This window comes from Podarcis raffonei, chromosome 4 (assembly GCF_027172205.1).
Source record: "Podarcis raffonei isolate rPodRaf1 chromosome 4, rPodRaf1.pri, whole genome shotgun sequence".
Classification (NCBI taxonomy): Eukaryota; Metazoa; Chordata; class Lepidosauria; order Squamata; family Lacertidae; genus Podarcis; species Podarcis raffonei.
This window is the reverse complement of record NC_070605.1, coordinates 53107927-53128358: the sequence shown is the minus strand read 5'-3', so window position 1 is coordinate 53128358 and position 20432 is coordinate 53107927. Positions and strand designations below refer to the sequence as shown.

Below are 20432 nucleotides of genomic sequence, written 5' to 3'. Positions count from 1 at the left end.
ATAACTCACAATCCCAAGATGCAGATCTTTTAAATAAGCCACGGCATTCTCTTATGTCCTCTCCAACAGCTCACAAGAAAGGCAGACTCGGCTATCTCACTTGCAGCAATTAGTTTGTCACAGATTACGTTTGATTGAAGTCAGTAACAGTAGACTTCAGAAGCAATTTTTGATTTAATGATTGGGTTTATCTACACTTATCTGATGTACTGGAATCAATGAGAAGTCACCCCTCCCCATTGGAAACGCTGATGTGAGAACTCACTAGGTTTATACCATATTTAGAGTAAAGCATTCAGGACTAGGGTTCTCTCAAGCTAGCTTGTTTATGCCACCATCAGGTAATTTCAGTTGTCCAGATGGGATTAGATGATGAAATCAGCAGAGGACTTTACCACCTCTATCAAAGTGAACTGGCGGTGCTTTGGTCCATCAAGGCAAAAATTCTTGAACTAATGTTCTACTGCCACTTTAATTACAAGGTATACAAAATAAGACAACTTATTGGTTTAAACCCCAATTAACAGAGCCGTAAGATTAAACAGTTGCTTTTTATCCTAAACAAAGCCAAATAATTGCTAGTTCTATAGGTACATTTACATTCTGCATGTAGGTTTTGGTATACAGTGCCACTGTCAAAGATCTTAAGCCTTGGCCAGTCCAATCACACCACAAGCTAGACGAGCACCAGCATTTCCAGTTTTCTTGCTCTCTTCATTTCCTCCTCTACCCAGATCATCAACTTTTTCATGAACCTAAAAAGGGATAGATAAGGTGGAGATTATTACATTAATAAATAATTTGAGGGAAAGTAAGTTTCAACCACATGGTGCAAATGGTCCAAGGCAGGATAAATACTATACATCAAATAATTAGTAATCTACAAATATCATAGAAATAACTAAGTTAGGAAATAAGTTGTTTAGGGGTAGTGGCTGTGTATTCCCACAAGGCTTGCTGCCACTCTGTTATGGGGACTCTACGCACCACATATAGTCAACCAGATCTGGCTAGCTTCCCCATTAGGTTGACAGAACGCTTCCAAATTTGCACTTGCATTTGAAAAAAACCAGCACCTCACCAAAAGCCTGTACTGAGTAGTGTATTGCAAAATATTTTAAGCGATAATTTTACAGCAGAAACATCTGCAGCTCTGCCCAAGTACATGCAATATTATAACGAACTGCTTCTCAAGCTAGGCTGAGAACGAAGCTTTGGAGCAAAGTGAGGAGCTCCTTAAAATACCTGGGATATTTCTTCACCTCAGAATTTATAGCAAGACTCTGATCATGTGCAGTAATGCTCAGAAGAATTCCAGGCTTCCAATACGCTTTAGCCCATTTCTGGTGCTGGTGATGCCCAACGCACCTACATTATGTAAGCAAGCATGTCTAAGGAGAATCAGAAGCAGCAACTCTGTGCCAAGACCTCTAGCTCTAAGTACTGAAGCAAACCATCCACAGGTAAAAAAATTATATTGATGTATGTTTCCAGAATCTGTAGGGAAGTTGCTCAAAGAAATACTTACCACCATAGTACGCCCGATAATGCAATGTGGCCCCGAGAGAGAAATAATATGGTCCTGTATTGATACTGTTGCTACACCTGAACCATCTGCAGTCACATTTCCAAGATCACCAACATGCCTGGAATAGTTGATTTGATTTTATAAGCAGAATATGACCTGTAATAATTGCTAAATGCAGTTGACTGAGGTGCTACTGTGACACACCACTGCTGAAACATACAAAGCTGGTGCTTTTCAGCTTCAATAACAGGTACTTGAAATATACAGACAAGTGTTAAGAGGATATTATAGCCAGCTCAAGCTGTCTACCCTAATTGTAAAAACATCCACCAGTGTAACATGCAGTTATGCCTAAAACCGCATTATTCCTACCTGACAATAAGCCATCACTAGTAAAAAATTATATAAAGTGATTGTTAATACTGGACAGTTTCATTTTTCCTGTTAAAGCCATTGTTTTGCTGAGTTTTTATCATGGTCTAAATACTGGAATTTTTGACCCATGTGCTTCCAATAGCTTCAGATGTAATGGCAACACAAGGAGAGGGATTTAGAAGTGTACAAAATTCCAGGAAATTCTGAAGAGTTCAGGTGGGGTCCTATATGTAATTTAGAATGGCCATTTAAACAAACGAAACTTAATTGTAATTCACATGTACACAACTATTGATGCCTCTAATTGTATGGCTGTATTTTGCTTGTTCTAGTAGTGCCTGTATTAACATTTTTATTTTATGCAATGCTGAATAAAATATATGCAGGACAAATCTTTCTGTCTTCGAACTAGTGTGACACAGACTGTAGCACCCTAAATTTAGAAATTTAACACAGGGGACAGGGTTCTTCGCCTTAATGTTTTCTGTGATTTATTTTAAATTATTTAATTTGAGAACACATCAGTAACCCTTTTGAATAAGAAGCAGTACTCGACACATCTATTCATCGCCTTTTTACCAATTCAGGAGGCTAAAAATTAGCTGTTGCCTTTAAGCCCTCCACCCCATCAGACCACTCTAATTGACTGTGTTGCAGCAAAAAATCACCGAATGTTCGCTAAATGATTGACCACCAGAACAGTTGCATAACAAGGCAAGTTTGACTTATATTCTTAAGGTCTATGGACAGACGTATCCTTCAGGAATGAACTGAGGAACCAAGTGAGCTGGGTGCCCACAAATTATGAAAGCCAAACGCATCAGGAAGGACGAGCTATGAAGTAGGATCTGAGGAATGAATAGCAGGTGACAGAAAAAGGACACCGCAGGGAGACAGGAAGCCTTGCACAGTGTCTACAAACTGAAAGAGGTGTGGACCAGCAGTAGAACAGTAATACCCAGACACAACTGGCAGACTGTGCCACTGAAGAGAGCAACAAATAAGAAAACTTTAAGAAAAACGAGCATTAGTCCTTAATTTCTCCAGCACTAGTACATACTCAGCTAGGAGTCCTTTTAGATGCTATTGCTTGAATAAATAAGGGACAGTTTTCTTACTGCTAATTTCCAGTCCAGTTGTTTCTATAGTTATCCTAGAAGTATTACAGTAAATATAAAAAGGGATGCCCCAAAAGTGAAATACACAGAATTTTAGGTCCCATCTACAGTTTTACATTTGTCTGCAGCACAGGAACCTATCCTGGTTCTTCACTGTGTTGGGAGATAATGCAATGCACTGTTACTTGATGGGAAGCAAGCCATTATATTAGAAGGTAGAAGGTACTTCAAGATCATACACAAATAGGAAACTGTTTTATACTAAACCTTTCTTCATCTTCTGGTCCACCATGCATTTTCCCCTCAGGATTGAAGTGAGGGCCTGCACTGGTACATCCTATAAGAAGTTACCCGAAGTCAGTATTTTCCCCACATTATGCAAATCCATATATGATAGCTCTCAGGACTTAGCCTTAAACTCTTTTCTTTATCTTTTATAAACAATATATTTTATCAGGATGCTTATGAACATAATCTAACACAATTTAAATTAAAAGTGTGAGGGAGAAGATTGTCAAAGTAACCTGTCTCCCTCCCTTTAGAGATTTGAAGAGTTCCTGTGTTTAATGCCTAGGCCAGTATCATGCACATCACAAGCTAAATACAAAACTGCTTCTCCAAGAGTGTAAGTGTATTTATTGCTTAGCAATCTAATATTTACATTCTTCAGACACTATTGGCCATATATGTTTCTGTTGTTAGAAAACATTTTGTAGGTTGCAAGAGCAAAAGCAATAATGTTACCGTTTGTGTTGTCTCCAAATTCATGGACGTGGAACCCATGTTTTCCTGGAGTTAACCCACTAATACTTCCTGAAACAGTTACAGGTCCGTTACCCTGAAACAGATTAGTATGAATAGAAAGATTCAGACAAACCATCCATTTTAAAGTCCTTCCATCTCCAAGGAAAATGACATTGTACAGAGGAGAGAACCGATTCTTCAAGCAACACATGCTTAAGTATGATCCTACAGTAGAATGTTGGCATAGTACTCAGCATGAACCTAGAAAATCTTACTGTCTTCATCTGAAGGCAGCCCTGTTTAGGAAAGCTTTTAATGTTTGATGCATTACTGTATTTTAATATTGTGCTGGAAGCCGCCCAGAGTGGCTGGGGAAACCCAGCCAGATGGGTGGGGTATAAATAATAAATTATTATTAATTATCATCATCATCATCATCGTGCCTACAGTCCCACAACTGGATTTTGGTGGTGTATCAAAGAGGTGTATTTGTTTGGAAACTTCTTATGCACACCTTGGTCCAGATAAGTGTCTCTCCAGTGACAGACAAGGGTGTGATGCATGCACTTATGCCAAAACCAAGAATGCAAGGTTTACACCTGCTATATGGAGAGCCAACATGTTAAATGCTTTTTAGTGACCTCGATGGGATGCCTGACATTTAAAGCTGCTCATAAAGCAACGCTCATAACCAACAGCAATTCAAGTTGCTTAGTAAGTGTACATTTCGTAAACTACTCCCTAGGATACATTATAAACTTCAAACAGAAGATACAAATCAACAATTTGTTTCTGATTAAACTAGATTTGTTACAATGCTGCTTTGAGTAGCATTTTATCTTATTGGATTCACACAATCTCATTTTAATAAATGCATGATAAATGGTTAAACCTGACTTTTCATTACCGCTGATAGTTAATTATATTTATTCCCTGCAATTCACAATTATAAGAAAGAACTTGAGGTAATGCATATGATGGAGTCTCTTGCTCCCCAGCAGTCAATGACCATTCAGGTTCCAGACTCTTCCAGAGGGAGGGAGCAGAAAAAGCTGCTAATGTATTTCAGGTGTTGGCTGACGGTGAAACAGTGGATCCACAAAACCCTCTGCTGATCTGTAGAATCTTCTGGCATAGCTGTTTAGTCCACCAGCAGTATTATTTAAGGTAGGCAGAAAGTGATATGCCCCATTTCAACCAGGGCCTCCTATGTTAGTAGTAATATAATGAAATCTAGACAACATGTCAAAGGTGCACATTGGTGTGTTTTTTAATTTTCTGGTTAGCTGTTTAACCAGATAAGCATGCACATTAAATAGCCTTGGGCAAAATATTTCACAAACTTAGCTATGAATGATATGCAAGTCTGTGCTTACATTCCACTTAGGCAAGTATTTATCCCACAGCCTATTAACGTTGACTAGTTATTCACTCACTTCAGAGACGATTTGTTCACAACAGCAGGATACAGCTACATTAAATTAGAAATTGCATAGGATGCAAACCTGCTGAGGATGACAAGATGTAGCTTGAACTGTAACAAATAGTTTCCAGACTTCCACACCGCTACATAAAAAATATTATATGGAATCCAACAAAATCACTACACCAGTATACATTACATGAAAATTAAAGAGTATTTTACAGGGATATAGTTATTTGGAATAAAGGCTGTGTTGTAGTTTGTAAGATGTTGTAATCTATCTTGAGGATCAAATGATCAAAAAGCACAAATGTTCGAAATCATTTTCATCCTGCTTGCAATGGACTGCACTGCACTGGTGTCAGTGAAGTCTCCATAGAAATGTCTATAAGCATGCAAGCATTTCCAAAGATACAGCAAAGTCCCTCAAATAGTCAAGCACCATCAGAACTTTTGGAGCCTAAACCGTGACACTAAAGGTTAAGGTTTAATGAATTCCATACTAGTTCTGAAATATACTGCCAAATGCAACAATATATAAATAATTCTTTTCTATCAAATTCCCATGTGCTCTCTCACTTAATATATTTGAAACTAGAAATAGTCATGGTGTCAATAAGGCAGCAATAGTTGACATGGTACTGTCCTGTTGTTCCCCAGCCTGCCCAATGTTCAGGAATGATGATCCGGGGCCACCACACTGGCTACCCACCTGCCATAATGTATTGCTCTGTATATTACATTTACAGTCCTGCTAATATAGTAATATAGGCCAGCTCCCTCGGCCTATAGAGCGAGATGAGCACGCAACCCCAGAGTCGTCCGCGACTGGACCTAACTGTCAGGGGTACCTTTACCTAATACAGTCTATTAAACCTCTTTGAACCAGACATGCTTTCTTCATAGTTAAAGGTAACTAGAGTAACAGATCTTTCTAAATGCATTCATACTATCATCTATAGCAGCTTTAAAAAAGATATTTATACATTTATTAAAACCTACAACACATAAAATACATATACACAAACTTTCAAAGATCTAGCACAAAGATCCTCATTCACTATTAAATACTTCATAGCTATGCTTCTGTCCTGCTATTCACATTATTTCAACGACGCTTTACATTTTCCCCTAGCTTATGCGTGTACATCACATGAACAAAAACCTAAGTAAATTCAGCAGAGGCTGCAAAACCTGTTTGCCCAGGAGATTAGAGTTCACAATTCTCACTCTTCTTTTTTCTCCCTCAAGAGCAAGTTGGTTTAAGTTACGCTTTCCAGCAGCCATGACTCAGCATATTGACCCTTTTCTTTTGGGCAGGGAGGACAAAACCTGGTTTGCAGCACATTTCCCTTTCTTTTGGCTATGTATATAATAAAGAGAAAGGAAAGAAACAGGTGCCCCAGAGCAGCTATGGGCAACGTTTGCCCAACGGTGGCGCCAAGAGGAAGGGAAAGTGGCAGCCTGAAAGAGCCGAGATACTCATTCTACCGGTCCTGACGGAGGAAGCGAGTTATTGCACCTGAAAATACCTGCGGGTTTAGATTTTATGCAGAACTGGAACGAACCGTTTCCCCTTCCCTAGAAGCCTTCCCCACGACTTCCAGCCCCTAAAAAGCCCACGAGTTAGCTCTTACGCTTTTTGTTTTGTAAATGGGCTAAAGTTCATTGTAACTCGCCCAGCTACCTCTTATCTAATCTGACCTCTGCCCGCCGCCTCTATCGGAGCCAGGTCACGCTAGGCAGAGGCCGCACGAGAGGCCTGGCCTGATGCCACAGAGCCACGGCGCCTGCTGTAGCTCCCACCGCTCGGCCCAAGGCTGCAGCCCCAGAGGCTGACAGGAGCGGCCCTGACTCCGGAGGCGAGGGCGGCCAGCGACCTTCAGCGCGCAGCTAATACCTGAGTGGGCGCAACAGCCTCCTCCCGCCTCCCAACCCAGCCGCCTCGCGAGGGAAAGCCCGGGGGCGGCGCGCATCCTGGAGCGGGACCAGGCGGGCGAGCAGCCTCACAGCGCCGGACACCCCGAAGGACGGGGAGCCGCTCCCTCAAGCCCGGCACTCGCCTTCTGCTCGAAGAAAATGACGCCTTTGACGGGGGAGTCGCCAGCCATGACGCAAACAGCCTTCTGCGCCGCCATGTTCCCGCTCGCCTCAGAACCACCTCCGCCGCAGCAGCGCGCACGAACCTGACACCTCGCACTCGGAGCGCTTGCGCGACCTCAGCCGCAGCCCCCTCGCGCGTCGCTTTCTTATACCCTCCGGTTAGAGTTCCTCCCTCCCAATCGCGGCGCTCGGATCGGCTTCTACGCCCGCCTTCGCGAGACGAGGCGGCCAATCGCCCGGCCGACGCTCTCCCGCCTTCTCCAACCAGAAGGGGAGAGAAAAACCTCGGCCCCTTTATCCGAGCCAATGGCAGCTCGAGCGCCTTTTCTTAGTCAGAGCCTCGGCAGTGCGAGGGGGCCTTGGCAGGCCTCCCGCCCGGAGACGTCTCCTATTGCCCGCCCTGTGTGTGGCGGGCGGGGAAAGAGGCTCCTTGTTCTACCCCCTTGGCAGTATTTCCCTTGGAGACAAGTAGAAGCGATGCTCACGAGTGGCAGCCGAAGCGAATGTGCCGGACGAGGGAGGATCACGAGGTCGGGCTGCTCCCTTTTTCGCCTCAGGCATTCAGATGACTGGTGCTTAGAGACCAAGGAGCAAGTCAAGGCCTGTTTCGGAGCTTGACCTATTTGGGTAATGTCGGCTTGGCAAATGACTCTGTTTCCGAAAGCGCGGGGCTGATGGACCTTAGCGTTTCACTTTGACAACCTGAACTTCACTGGCTTGTCCCTTTCCACTGGACAAGCATCTCCATCCCAATACACACACACACACACACACACACACACGTGTATATTATATATATATTTATAATTATATATGTAGGTGCTATATTATTTCAGTGCCACCTCTACTACTTATTTCACTAGTGATGTTTGGTGAACCAAATCAGATTTTACCATTCTAATCTCATCTGACAGCTTCAAATACAGCCATACCTCGGGTTAAAGTAGCTTCGGGTTAAATCTTTTCAGGTTGCAACCCGGAAGTAATGGAACCGGTTACTTCCAGGTTTTGTCGCGCATGCGCAGACGCTCAAAATGACGTCACGCGCATGTGCAGAAGCAGTGAATCGCAACCTGCACGTGCGCAGACGCGGGTTGCGTTCTGCTCAGGATGTGAACGGGGCTCCGGAACAGATCCCGTTCGCATCCAGAGGTACCACTGTATTACAAAAAAGAAAAATCATTTTGCAGGCTCCATAGCTCAGCGCTGAAGAAGGTCCCAGGTTCAACCCTCCCTCCACATGTCCACAGCAGGCTGGAAATATTCCATCTAAAAGCCTGGTCAGCATAGACAGTACAACTATACATAAACTTAATGATTTGATTCAGTAAAAGGCCGTTTCCTTATTCTGGGGATAAATAGCCAGAATGTACAGGCTGATCTGTGACGGCTACATATGCATGTATTCATTAGTCGTATATGAGCTGGGAAGGCTTAATTGGTTGTGTTTTGTAGCATATGCTAGAATAGGGGAAGGGATGTAGCTCAGTGGTCAAGCATTTGCTTTGCAAACAGAAGGCCCAGGTCCAATCACCAGGTAGGACTAGGAATGCGCCCTACGTGGAACATGGAGAGCTGCTGCCAGTTAGTGTAGAGATAACACTAGATGGACCACCAGTCTGACTTGATATAAGGAAGCTTCCTTTGTTCCTAATGTATGTGTGGTTTGCACATGAATTTGTATATGAATTTCAAAACTTACAAAGCAACCATGCAGGATAATGATTTGACCAAGTGGCTCAGAGAAGACTGAAGTCAGGGTCTCCTGCATACACATAATGTCATTTGCTTATACAAAGGATATTTCGTGATGAGGAGATAATCATTATGTGCAACCAGTGGTTTTTTCTAGAAAAATAGGTCCCTGTACTCACCATGAAGTTGTTACAGTAAGTGCCACACTTTTTAACTGAAAAAAGAGAGGTGCCAGTACTGCATACCCCTGAGTGCCCCCTGAAAAACACATACCATGTGCAACACATAGCTACCCACTTACCCATCAACTTTATGGTTTCTCAAGATGCTGGCTTCCATGAGAGACACAGTTGCAGCAATTGTTGTAGGTTGAGAACATTGGAGCAAACGTGTGCTGTGCCCATACCTTAGGCACTAGTTTTATTGTCAACATAATGTATTTAGCTGACTGTACTAGCATTCACTGAGAGAAACATTTCTTAACAGTTCTGTCATCTCATTGTTCCTGGGTGAGGGCCAATTCATGCAACCAGTTTTGCATGTTAAGGAAAGAGAATAAGCCATGCAGAATTCAGCATATGGAATGCGGTTATGTGACTGCTTCTCTACATACTGCACCACAAACCTAGCTCACAACTCAGCCAAACATTATTTATTTATTTAGACCATTTCGGTGCCAGTTGATATACAGAAGTATCACTAAGTGGTTTATAGAAAACTAAAGCAACAAAAATGCTATAACAATACAGTTCAATACACAGTAAGCTCTCAACATATGTCGAGGCTATGCTCTGGAGATCATTCCTAAAGCCAAAATCACATGTAGTCAAAACACACTGGGTGCTGTGGCAGGTGGGATTGCCAAAGGATTTTCTTTTTTCCCAAATGCCCACCCACTTTTTTTTTCTTGCCAAGTGCATAAACCTGAATGCACATAAGTTAAATGTGCATCAGTTGCAGGCTTACTGTAGACAAATGTTAATATAAATGACTAAAAAATAGAGATGCACCCTCCCCTCTTATCCTCCTGACCCTCGCCCAGGGCACCACTCATCCATCCTAGCTCTCACATAAAAGAAAGTGCTTCTTCACATAGCACTTAACGGTGGCTTATGGAACTTGCTCCGACAGAACACAGTGCTAGCCATGTACATGGTTGGTGTTAAAAGAGAATTGGGCAAATTAATGGAGGACAAGCCTACTGATGGTCAGAGGCAGCAATGCTTCTAAATACCAGTTGCTGGAAGCCGCAGGAGCTTGCGTCCTGCTTGGAGGCTTCCCACAGGCATCTGGCTGGTCACCATGAGAACAGGATGCTGGACTGGATGGGCCATTCCTATGTTCTTATGCCTCTTATCCAAGGCGCAAACAATTTTTAAATGTCTCACAAATAGAAGGGATCACACTACTCTTTCTAGGCTTGCTTTTTATGGGCAGGCACCAAGGTGGATGGAGCGTCCTCTGGCTGCCCACAGCAGTGTCCCATTTAGCAACCAGCTTCACTTTCCACACCCAGTTTCAGATGCAGCAGGTTTGGTGAGTTTCTCAAGAGTCCTAAGGATGGCAAGTAGGACACCCCTCTACCCATAGGTCTCTGCACACCTCTCCACCAGTTGTTGTTTTTTAAACCAACATATCCCTCAGCTGATTTCCCACGTGCAACTAAAAAATAAAAATCACAAAGCTATTTTGAAACTTTATAGTGACAAAACTGTTTTGCTAGATGCTGAATTCATGTAACTCTAACTTGGTTAGAAATTATTCCTGACTCAGAATTTCTGAATTTATTATATGTTATCTAATTCTCAAAGAAGCTCAGTAGTGTGGTGGATTTCTTCAATAACCACACCATTGTGATGTTTAAGGCAACTTTACTTAGTCATAACAGCAGCTGCTGGGAAACCACAAAAGTGGAGTTTACAGGCCTTCACGGGGGTGTACCGAGGGTCAAGGAGAGAACTGCGCCTCCAGCTCCACTGGCGTTGAGGAGGAGGGGGCAGCTGCTGCAGGGCCTGTGGGGGGGTGAGCAGGCAGGGTGGTGCCACTGCAGGTGGCAGCACTACAGCAGGTGAGGTAGAGGAGTGACAAATTTTACTAAAATAGAAGGGGACAGAGGAGGAGGAGAAAGAGGGGGATAAATAAAAAGAAGGAAATAAAGAGTGGGGGAGAAGAGAAGAGGATAGAGGAATGAATGAGAAAGGAAAATCCAGCAACGAAAAGATGTGTGCAAAAACAAAAAGCAAAGAAACAGAAGAAGGGTATCTGGAAAAGGGAGCAGGGGCAGAAGCTTTCATGGACCAGAGGAACCATTTGATGCTCCTTTATTTTTATTTAGAAGTGAATCTTTCTGTTGAATGTGCCAGTGGTGCAGCTAAGTGATTTTAGAACCTGGACTTAATGGTCTTAATGCCCTCACCACCGCCACCATGGCTGTGTGTATTGTTTCAAATGAAGTGAAGCACAGAATTAACCTCTCCTTTCCTCTCCTCTCCTCCCCTCCCCCACTCCTGCCTCATGATTCCATTGCTTTATAACTTATTCTACATTCCTGATATGTCACAGCAAACAAACATTTGCCAAACCAGAAAAAAATGGGGAAAGAGATACTCTAAGGCTCCTTGCCAAGGGTGTAATGGGCACAAAGGAGCCTAGGTATGCCTCTGAAATTATACAGATCTTATATAGCGGCATTCTCTTGCCTTAGCTTTGCACATGCGTAGAAATTAAGTACCATTCTCATTATCAGAGCTTTATGCTTAAATCAGCTACATATACAGGGTGCCTGCTCTCTATGAAACTAGCTGAAGTCTGAGTTTTTCCTGCAGAAACATTCTTGACACATTCGTAATACACTCAATGAGTAAGCAGATTATCCTATCAATATCCGTTCACACACTCTTTTATATCTCTTCCCATATAGGCTATCTATCAAAACATATAATGTGCTAATGCTTGACACCACGTACTGTATACAAGAGCCTTAATCAATTAGGAAAAGCTGTCATTCCCTAACCCTGTATGGAAAATAAGTGGTACAGCTGGGTAATTTTAATTTCTGGACTTGATGGTCTTACTTGTGGTGGGTTGGGGACACACTGTAGACTAGGGTCTTTTTGAATGGCTGATGAAAGTGAACAACTAGATTTGTTGTGAAATAAAATAAGCAGAAAGAAAAGCCTTATCCTGAGCCAATAACCTTTAGTCCCCTATACATTTATGACCTAATATCCTCCAGGCAAGCAAAGCCATAAAACAGGTAAAAATTACAGTACATTGTCCTAGACACAGATTGTTTCTCAACAGAATGCTTTCTTTTGGAGGTGGGGGTTGAGAAGTGGAAACCAATGTATTAAATAACCCACGTATGGAAGGTACCAATCACTGATGGCAAGAAATCATTCCACAAGTATGCATCAAGAAAGAGTTCACAGTGCATCCTCCAATTCATCTTATACCACAGCTCACTGGTTTAGGCAGGAAGTATCTATGCTAGAGGCAACAAGCTCCAGGACTCCTTCCTCGGACTTGGATCCCCTGACTGGCAGAAAAGCCCTTTTTTTTCTTGGTTGAACAGGGTCTGAAGGAATGTTCCAGTCATAAGTAATCCAGTTCCACAACCCCGCAGGAAGGAGGCATGCAAGCTTACAGGAAGTAAGACTGGGATACCTCATACAGTGGTACCTCGGGTTAAGAACTTACCGGTAATTCGTTCTGGAGGTCTGTTCTTAACCTGAAACTGTTCTTAACCTGAAGCACCACTTTAGCTAATGGGGCCTCCTGCTGCTGCGCCGCCACTGCACGATTTCTGTTCTCATCCTGAAGCAAAGTTCTTAACCCGAGGTACTATTTCTGGGTTAGTGGAGTCTGTAACCTGAAGCGTATGTAACCCGAGGTACCACTGCAGTTCTGTGAAGGACACAAAGAAAAATGGCAGGCAGGGAATGAATCCCACCAGCAACATATAGGAAGTCAAGCCCTGCATGGGGCAAAAGTAACCATTTCAGAAAGAGTTGGTGAGATGAAGAATAAAACCCAGTCCTCTTGTTCAACAGAGCAATACACTTGACTGCATGGTCATGGAGATAGACAGAAAAGCACATGATGGGGCTTTTACAGTCTCCCAGTGGTCTTATCCAGGATATGCCTTCTTTCCTCCCCCAGTGCCATGTATGGGATCATCATAACATAAGCATATGAACAGCCTGCTGGATCAGGCGAATCACCCATCACTCCAGCATCCTGCTGTCACCATGGCCAACCAGGTGCCAAAGGGAAGCCTGTAAGAAGGACCTGATTGCAGCAGCACTCAACTTCTGAATTGTAAAACAAGCAAATGTTCTTATTGAATAGCCTCAATGATGTTGTTTTGAAAACCAGAACTAAAAATAGAAAAGTAGGGTTGCCAAACTCTTATGTTGCACCAGGGCTCTTGTGCCTGTGAAAACTATGTGGTAGCAGAGGAATACTGCCTGCACTCTGCATCCTGGCATTCTCATGCTAGGATACTTACGTGTTTGTTAAACTGTTTGCAAAGTTACAGGAGCCTACAGCATTAAGGTGGCATTACCACAAAGGAAGTGCTGGAGTCACACTGGCCATTGCTGTTGTTAGTCTAGTTGTCAGTCTACTGTCTTCTGAATTGCACTGGGAGTGGAAAACATCCTTGCTCTTGTCCTTGTTGGAAGGCTGCCTGGGAAAAGATGAGACACTGGGGCAGTAAGGAGTAAAAGTTAGTAAACAACTTCAACAGGCTTAGGCTCTGTAGGCGACAGTGAGCAAGTAACTGAGATAATGCTGCCACCCAAGTGCTCTTCCCTTACCTCCCTACTTCTTGGGTGGTATTCCTCAATGCCAATATTCAGAGCTCTGTTTGTTAGTAATATATAGAGATAATACTTTCCAGTAACGTATGCTGACCTGCGTTGGAACTCTTGTGTGGTTTGTGCGTTGGAACTCTTGTTTGTGCTGCTCTGTGTGGTCATGCTCTTACCCAGCGCCACGGCAGAAAGGGCCATGGCTGTTTGGTCAGCAGTAGCAATGGAAAAAATGACTGCTGTTTTCTCCTGTAACAATCCTGTCCTCATCCAGGCAACAGCACTGAAAGATGAAATCACACTGTAGTTCTGCAGTCCTGTGCAGAATCGATCAATCTCATTGAAATCAATGAGATTTCCCAGTAATTGCACAGGATTACAATGCAGGTGAGACTTTTATTCAGTTGGAAATAATTCATGAGGGAGAATTCCCTACTTGACAGCTATAAAATGTGACTCTCACAAATGGTTGATAACATCTGAAACTGGTTTCTTTGTGATTAAGTGTACACAAAATGTGATGGTAGAATGAAAAAAATATAATGGCAATTCTTCTCTCTCACTGTGTGTATGTGTTCTGCTTTCAGCTCAGTAGCTAATGGCAAGAAAACTTTTGAAGTAACTACTATGGAAGCAGAAATAGGGGAAGTATTTTACAAAAGGAGACTGAATGGAGGGCCAGCTCCAGGTATGGACAGAATTAGGGGTGTTCAACTCAATTTCCTTTCCAGAGAAGGAAGTTGGTCTTCATTAGGCTGATAGTGAGGTTGAACTTCCTGCAGGCTTGGGCAAAAAGGTTGATGAGTCTCTCTGTGGAGCTTCCTCAGAGTGTGCTGTCAAGGCTGCATCATCTGCAAACAGCATCTCTCAGATATGAACCCACAACACTCTTGTCTTGGCATGGAGATATGCCAGGTGAACAGATCCCTGTTGCTACTTGAATACAAGTATATGTCTTCTTGCAGGTTGTATGCTTGTAGTTCACAAGAGCCTCACACTTTGCAGCAATAACAGGCTCTGTGTCCTTTATGCCAGCCTCAAACCAGTTGGGGCTCTGCGGTTCTCTTTTGCCAAAAGAAGGCATAGCTATGTTGTAGGTTGCCTCTTTGATGTGGTTTCTTCAACCTGTCTCTAGTGCTCAACAAGCAGTAGTGCTTATTCAACAGAATCAGAAAAGTATCCACAAAGTTCAGCTATGAATCTTGTGGCAATGTTAATTTGAGACCACACTTTCTGTTTTGTGCTATAGGTCCTCTTTGGCTGGAGGAGGATCTTGCTATCTGCCAAGGACTGATCTTTGTCACAGTGGGCACTGTGATAGCTCCGTGTAACACAAACACAGTTCAGTGCCGATCACCTGGTGACAATCAAGCCCAGCTGATGCCAGTGGCCTGACCTTGGCTGTCTCCAGGATACTCATCATTTTGCCTTGGTAGAGAAGAACATGCCACCCAACCACCTTAGGATCTCTCTGCTGGATTTGTGTAGGGTTTATTCCTTGGCCTTTTCTTCTCCCAAAAATGTCCTACAAGGCAACGGATGGAGTACATTCCTCAGAGTTTATTCCCGAAACCTTTCTCGTGAATGAATATAGCAACAAGGCAGCAGAGGTTTAAGAAACCACCTTTTTGACGGTTGGACCCTCTCTTGGTCCTGTCGGCTCAGTCTGCTGGAGCCTGCCTTCACCGAGGGTTTAAGCCCCTTTGGCTATCCTTACCTGGTTTAGCTGGCTACTCAAAGACGTTTCCTGGGGTGTGGCCACTGTTGCATGCTGACAGCTTCTAGGAGCCACAGAAGAGAGCTGAATGCATTAGTGAAGGAAGGAAGGAGGGGGGAGTACAGGGTGCACTGGGCACCAGGGGGTATTGCAGGCTGGCAGTGGGGGCTGTAGGGCATCATGGGGCTGCTGGGTGTCACTAGAGCAGCAGGGGAGCTGCAGGGTGGCACGGGGATTTGCTGGGCACTGCAGAGCGGGTGGAGTCCCTCAAAATGCCAGTTTAGGAACTCTTGGTGATGTTTCCCAAAAAAGCTCCAAAACTTTTGCAGATCCCCTAAAGAAAGTTCAACAACTCTCTGCCAAAGTCCCCCCACCCCAGGTGCCAGCAGGGGTTGCTACAGTGGGAACTGAAAGTGGATGAACTACCCCAAAAGGAGCAAAATGTGTCCCCCCCCAACATAGGTACTGCCGCTCCCCTAACATCCCATGCACAATTGTATATTATACAGTGCTTTTTACCAGAAAAAGGTGCAGGAACTCCCACTTTTTTTTGATGGACAACAAATAAATTGTTGAGCTTATTTTAGGGGGGGAAATGCTTTTTTGCGGGGGAACGCTTCTTCGCCTGATTGCCCACCGCCAGCATCACTGCAACTGCATTACAATGTCGCCTCAGAAACAAAGCCATGAGCGGCATGCAGTCTGAAGCCTCCAACACGCAGCTCTGGGCGCCTTGCCACTGTACAGCTGCTGTATGCTACAAAGAGGTGCCGGAACACATCAAAGAGGTGACGGAACTCAGTTTGGGTGAGTCCTGGCTGGAAAAAAGTCCTGCTATTATAGTAGAATAACTGAATGAAAGAGATCTGGGACAGAAAATTCAGCCAAAGGCTATTGAGAAGCTGGTAGTTGCATGAATACAAAACTGTATTTTCTGTATGAAGCAACGTGCCTACTAGTCATAAGCATCACAAATAAATTCCCGCTGAAAATCATGAAATGACCATGACAGAGGCATAATCCAGCCCTTGTCTGTATCTCAACATGCATTGATGGCAAAAGTCACAGGCTGAAAACTGCAAAATTATGAAAGAAAGCATGAAAGATCTAGCAGAGTATATTTTGTGATTCAGTTCCTGCCTCAAGCTCTTAGAACAGGTTTCACCAACATGGCACCCGTGGGCACCAGTGTCCCCACCAGTACCTCCTATGCCACCTACAAAAGGCTTCTGTAAATATCCCCACCCCCCCGCCAAATCCACAGTGGATGAGATACTGTTTGCTTTTGCTGCCTAGGGCTGCAATCCTATATGAGTCCGCAACTTAGTGCATTTAACTTGTGCACATTCAACTTTACACACATTGCAAAAAATAAAAGGTGTGGGTGTTCCAGGAAAAATGAATTTGGCAGTCCCACCCACCATTGAACCCAATGGGTTTTGACCATATGTAATTTTGGCTTTAAGTGCGATCCCCATAATGTAACCCTGACGTAATTTGTGGACTTACTGTACTCATTTACTAGGAAGCAAGTGAGCATAGGATTTCAGTCTTTCAGTGCCTGTTTACTCAGAAATAAGTCTCATTGTGTTTAATGAGGCTTACTATCTAGCAAAGTGTAGTTAGGATCAGTCCTTTTTTTAGAAAAATAGGTGCCGGTACTCACCATGAAGTTGTTACAGTAGTGCTACACTTTTTAACAACAACAAAAAAGAGGTGCCAGCACTGCGTACCCCTTGGGGGGAAAGCAGTGGTTAGGATTACAAACTTCATCTGCCTAACATGCCCTGCACAAGCCCTTAGGATCAAACAGCATGATTTTTTTCCTCGTTGTTTTGCTCTACATCCAGTGTGAAGATGATTTCTGGAGAATTCAAAAGCTTGCGGGTACTTTGTGAAATTTAGGTAGTCCCAATAGAGATTATCCCCCTATTGTGGCTTTTTGAGCGCCCTGCCCCCCATTAGACCAACATCCCTACCTTACGATTTTTGTATGTTACTCAGTTATCTTTTCAAGTCAGCTGACACCTCTCTACTTTGCCGTAAGTACAAAGTCCATCACAGGCGAAACATAGACAAGAACAAAGTAGAGATTTTCATGGATAAATACTTGACAGCTACCAAGCCATGGGCACTGTTTTCTGGATTCAGTCCACACTACTTATTTTGATAATTTGCTTGGACAGGAGGAATATCTGATTTCCTTGAAATCTACAATAGCCTCCACTTCCCCCCAGAAACCTTAGAGGAAAGCATACTTTCTCCTGCTAACTATTGCAGAAATTTCCAGAATTGTTGCTCCTCACTCACAAGTTCCAAACATAACAAATATAGAGAGAAAGACTGTGAAATTACGTAGTTACCTTGTGCAACAATGCAGGGCTATAGACTGCAAAGTGAGAGGGAAGACAAGCCAGCCAGCCAAGACAAGTCGTCCTCCTCCTTTACTACACTGCTGCCATCAAGTGGCTATCTCTTATTTTTCTCTGGCTGCTTCCATTAAAACAGTGCTTTAGCCTTCTAGACCAGTGTTTCTCAATCTATGGGCCAGGAAAGAACAGTGGGAGTCAGCCGTAGTCCCTCTTTGCTTGCATGCCCATCTTCTTACAGCGTCAGCAACAGCTGCCCCCATGCACAGTGCATAGGCATGTGTGCAAGCACTAGGAGTTGGAAAAAAGAGTGAGACTGCAGCACTGGAAGTTGGAAAAGAAAGACAAGGAAAGGAAAGATGGATGGACAGTGTGGCTGACCAAATGTGAGGGAAGGAAAAAAACAGAAAAGAGGAAGACGTAAGTGATGATCAAACTAACATGCCTTGCAGCAACACTTTCATGACTGTTCGCCAAATGTGGACAGGTCTCCCAATTAAGACCCTGCATTCTGTGATACCTGTTGCTTCTACTTTACCTTTAAAGGTAAAGATAAATGGACCCCTGACCATTAGGTCCAGTCGTGGACAACTCTGGAGTTGCGGCGCTCGTCTCGGTTTACTGGCCGAGGGAGCCGGCGTACAGCTTCTGGCTCATGTGGCCAGCATGACAAAGCTGCTTCTGGTGAACCAGAGCAGCACACGGAAACGCCATTTACCTTCCCGCTAGAGCAGTACCTACAGTATTTACTGTATCTACTTGCACTTTGACGTGCTTCGAAACTGCTAGGTTGGCAGGAGCAGGGACCGAGCAACGGGAGCTCACCCCGTCGCAGGGATTTGAACCGCCAACCTTCTGATTGGCAAGCCCTAGGCTCTGTGGTTTAATCCGCAGCGCCACCAGCACCCCATACTTTACCCTTAGCCCTTGGCTATTTCCTCTTCAACAATGAAGTCCAGTTACTTTGCCTAGGCTCCAAGGATTTTTATTATTATGCCTCTGTTCCACTCCCTCTTGCCTGCCTCAATATGTGGTTTGTTTTGGGTTTTTTTAAATCTTTAATAACATTTTATTTGTATTCTTTTAAATATACAAAGATATTTTTTGATGGTTATGATCCCATTTATACAGGTTGAGTGAAAAGCCACCAATCAGACTGCTAAGGATAGGGTAAAATGTCTTCTGCCATTGGTCTGTCTAGCTCATTATTGTCTCCACTGATTGGCAATGGTCCTCCAGGGTTTCAGCCAGACTTTTTTCCAGTCTTACCTGGAGATGCCAGGAACTGAACCCAAGAGCTACTGCATGAAATTACATGCTCTGTCATAAGCTATGCCCTTCCTTGTTAGTAGATGAATGGTCTCCAATCCAATTTGACCAAAACCAACCTTCATACCTCCCTTCAGAATACTGGATATCAATACATTTTAAATTAAATACCTTACTTGGATATAAGACCTGTTGAATTCAGTGGAACTGCCCTTTGAATAAATATCAGTAAGACTGGCATGATGTACCTAACTCTTTACTTTCAACTGCAAATTGATTACCAGTAATTTCAGTAAGCATGCATCTTAGAAAGACTAACTGTCGGAATGCAAGCCAAAAGAGCACAGCCTCCAGCTTAGCTCTTAGTCCAGAGGAATTTGGCCACCCTCCAGGTGCCCGGCTTGAATCCTTATGACCTCCCGTCTGCGACTCCCGGCAAGATCAAGGGAGGTCTCCAATCGGCGATTCTCCTCAACGTGAAGGAGAACACACCACTCCTCCCCCCACCTCCATTCCCAGGGGGGGGGGGAAAGAGACAGACAGAAATATATCTACATGTCTTTATTCCTGTCTTTCAGCAGTACAGAGAAACATGTCTGTACACTTTGCTTCCCAGATGCAGAGAGAGAATAAACTCCACCCATGTACTTCCAGTACAGGGTCATGTGCTGCTCTGAGGTAACATCCGGCTCTCAGAGCACTTTACAAACTGTCCCTCGTTCCCACGGTACAATCCAATAACACCCACATCCTGTTTACCATTCCAGCCACCTGGTGCTTGCTTCTGCATTGCTCCTTTTTCGTAACACTAACAACAATTATTATGGCATGAGTATTCATGGACTTCCCACTTCATCTGTCCACAAAAGCTTGTTCCACAATCATTGTTAGTCTTTTGCTGTAAAATGGCTATCCCACTGAAATTCATCTACTTTACATTAGTACTGAAAAATGTGCCATAGCCATTACCAAGAAAGAAAATGAAACCTAGGAAATCCCAGCAGATGGCACTCTCTGCCTCTCTAAGTGCCAAATTCTGTTTTTCAATCTTTGCAGTAGTGCCTTTAAGTCATTGCCCTACAAATATACCACCCATCCCACTGGATTGTATCTGCGATGCAAAAAAAAAGTATAATAAATTCCAAACAAACAAGAGCAATCTCAGTGTTTGAGATTGGAGAATAAATGTAAATATATTTATCAGTACATTTCAGACCACCTCCAACATGGTTCATGGAAGAACAGGCCCATTCAAACATTACAGTCACCAGGTGAAA

The 20432-nt window shown here is 43.6% G+C and overlaps 1 protein-coding gene across 1 annotated transcript; it reads right to left on the bottom strand.

Annotated features, from left to right (window-relative positions):
- Positions 1-453: 453 nt before the first annotated feature.
- Positions 454-7432, bottom strand: SOD1 (superoxide dismutase 1). Its single transcript, XM_053386589.1, has 5 exons — positions 7252-7432; positions 3766-3859; positions 3289-3358; positions 1529-1646; positions 454-755 (listed from the first exon to the last, which is right to left on the bottom strand). The coding sequence occupies exons 1-5, from the start codon at positions 7324-7326 to the stop codon at positions 645-647; spliced, it is 468 nt and encodes a 155-aa protein (XP_053242564.1). The 5' UTR covers positions 7327-7432; the 3' UTR covers positions 454-644.
- Between the last annotated feature and the right edge of the window lie 13000 nt (positions 7433-20432).